The sequence below is a fragment of the Stegodyphus dumicola genome, chromosome 10, assembly GCF_044657685.1.
Source record: "Stegodyphus dumicola isolate Sdum_Otavi_A_Nest chromosome 10, ASM4465768v1".
NCBI classification, from domain to species: domain Eukaryota; kingdom Metazoa; phylum Arthropoda; class Arachnida; order Araneae; family Eresidae; genus Stegodyphus; species Stegodyphus dumicola.
In genome coordinates, this window is record NC_140777.1 from 10,119,809 (window position 1) to 10,122,313 (window position 2,505).

At 37.3% G+C, this 2,505-nt stretch overlaps 1 protein-coding gene across 1 annotated transcript; it reads left to right on the top strand.

The window, feature by feature from the left end:
- The first annotated feature begins 216 nt into the window (after positions 1-216).
- On the top strand, positions 217-1,982 carry LOC146994888 (uncharacterized). Its single transcript, XM_085826044.1, has one exon. It carries the CDS (start codon positions 463-465, stop codon positions 1,666-1,668), a length of 1,206 nt encoding a protein of 401 aa, XP_085682170.1. The 5' UTR covers positions 217-462; the 3' UTR covers positions 1,669-1,982.
- Positions 1,983-2,505: the final 523 nt, after the last annotated feature.

Consider the following 2,505-nt stretch of genomic DNA (forward strand, 5'->3'; position numbering starts at 1 on the left):
CCAACAAAAATCCCTAAAGGGAAACTGTTTTCCCCAAGTAACTGACACGAAATGATTGGTAGAAAGTTAGACGAAGCTCTGCCCCTCTCGATGCAGGTAGCCAATAGGGAGGGACTACTGCGGTTGACAAAGCTAAGATCAGTTGCAAGCTGTTACAAGATTCAGTTGCGCTCTTAACAAGGAACGTGTTGCACGCTTATTTCAATTAAGTTTGAAACTTGTTATTTGAAGAACACCTGATTTTTCTCTCTAAGCCTTACTTCAAATCATTTTGCTTTATTGGAAAGCTACACCATGATACCATTAAGAATTAGTTTGTTATTGGACTAAATATTCACTAAAAAAGGTCATTTTTTTTGTGTGGAGACTTTCACCGACTGTTCTGCGTGGTGGGCTCAAATCTGTGTTGAGCTTTTTATCTTAATTTTAACCTCGTGTATTTTATTCTACACTATTAAAAAGATGCAGTCGACCAATATGCTTAATCTGATGGGGAATAATCTTCAGCATTCTCACAATGCAGCATTCTCCAGCAATGCAGCTTCGAACAAAAATCAATCAACGCACATCCGGAGGCCAATGAATGCATTTATGGTTTGGTCTCGTGCTCAGAGGAAAAAGATTGCTGTGGAGCATCCCAAGATGCATAATTCGGAAATTAGCAAGCGTCTCGGAGCCGAATGGAAACAGCTTACTGCAGATGAAAAAAGGCCTTTCATTGATGAAGCCAAGAGATTGAGGGAGCAGCATATGCGGGATCACCCAGACTACAAATATCGCCCTCGTCGAAAGCCGAAGCCAGCTGTGAAACCCAGTGAAACGGTGATGCCTTACAGTCTTCCTTATTTACATCCTCAACCTATGGATCCAAGATGGTCATCACAAGTTGCAGCGTACGATTCGGAAAACAGACCTGTAATTACTTCTTTGCCCCAGTATGGAATGCACTTTTCGCCGTATAATGCGACAAGTACCTACACATCTGATCAATCAGATGTTCTCCATGGATCAATGGTTCAGGCCCAACAGCAAAATATGAGCAATATGCAAGCGTACAAGTTCTTCCCGTACAGCAATCAAAGTGCCTTCTCGCAGGATATGTTGAATCGAGTTGAAACAAATAGCAATGCAAGCAGTCCAAGCTTGCTAGCAGTCCAACAGAGTATACAGTCCCGAGCCAGTCCGAGTATTAGTAGCCCGGAACAAAATCATTTAGCGACACCTTCGCCTGCACCATCGGAAAGGGTTCCTGTGCCTCATGCGTCAAGTATGAACTATCCGATGAACTTGAGACCTGAAATGATTTCATCGCATCCAAATGCCATGCCTCAGTTTATGTCACCTTACCAGTACCCTTCTTCCTCTTATCCAGCTGCCAATTCGACTGCTACATCCTCTGATGCATCATCACACGGTAGTGCTCAAGTGGAAGACATCAGCAACGCTTCCCTAAAATCGGAAATTACTGAAAACTCTCCTAGTACTAGTGCAGGCTATCAGCCGTCGTCCGCCGGATATGGCTTTCCGCCAGTCTACGGAATGTCAATGGACAGCATAACAGGTACCGTAAATACATATCCTTTTTTTATGCCAAACAGTGCTTTGTGTAGTCGAGGGATCTTGCCATCCCAACAACAAGGAAGACCTGTTATTAATTATTGTAGCTAATGTATTCATTTTATCATTAGCTGAGTTTCAGTGTATAGTGAACTTTAATTTCAGAGCTTTCTCAAATACGACTCATCCAATATGACTGTTAAATTATTGCATTTACGATATAAGTAATTTCCAATGGTTTAATAATCCTCCTATTTTATGCCATATTTAAGAAGTAACTTAGTGTAATTTTCATGCAAGTGTTTTCGCATTTGCTTAAATTGATTCAATAAATTGGTGAGCTGCACGATTTTTGTCAAAAAACTTTAATTCATCAAAGATACCTACTTTTTATTCTGAAAATTAACTAACAGAACAATTATTTTACTAAGGACTTTTTTTAGCGTATAATTTCTTTGTAATGTTTTAAGTGAAAGAACTTTCATTTAGACATTCTCTCAAAATATTAAGCATTAATTTGTCACCGTTTTAGGTGTAACGATCATCTGAGTGCAAGTTTTTGACTATGATTATTTTTGTGCAAATGTCTAATAAGAGAAAATTTCCTTTTCAACCTTTAAATTGATTCGACGTCCGGAATAATTTCATGAGTTAGGAATTCATTTTAGTAATCATAAGATTCATTTTAGTCATTAAGAATGTTAAAAGAATTTTCTTGTATCAAGATATATATTCTTTCATTTTTATATGAATTAGTGGAAATATTTCTTGTATCAAGATATATATTCTTTCATTTTTATATGAATTAGTGGAAATATAATTCTATCAGGAAAGAGAAAGTATTCGGTCTGAAAAAAAAATGGAAATTTTTTTTCATGAGTTAGGAATTGATTTTAGTAATCATAAGATTCATTTTAGTCATTAAGAATGTTAAAAGAATTTTAGTAA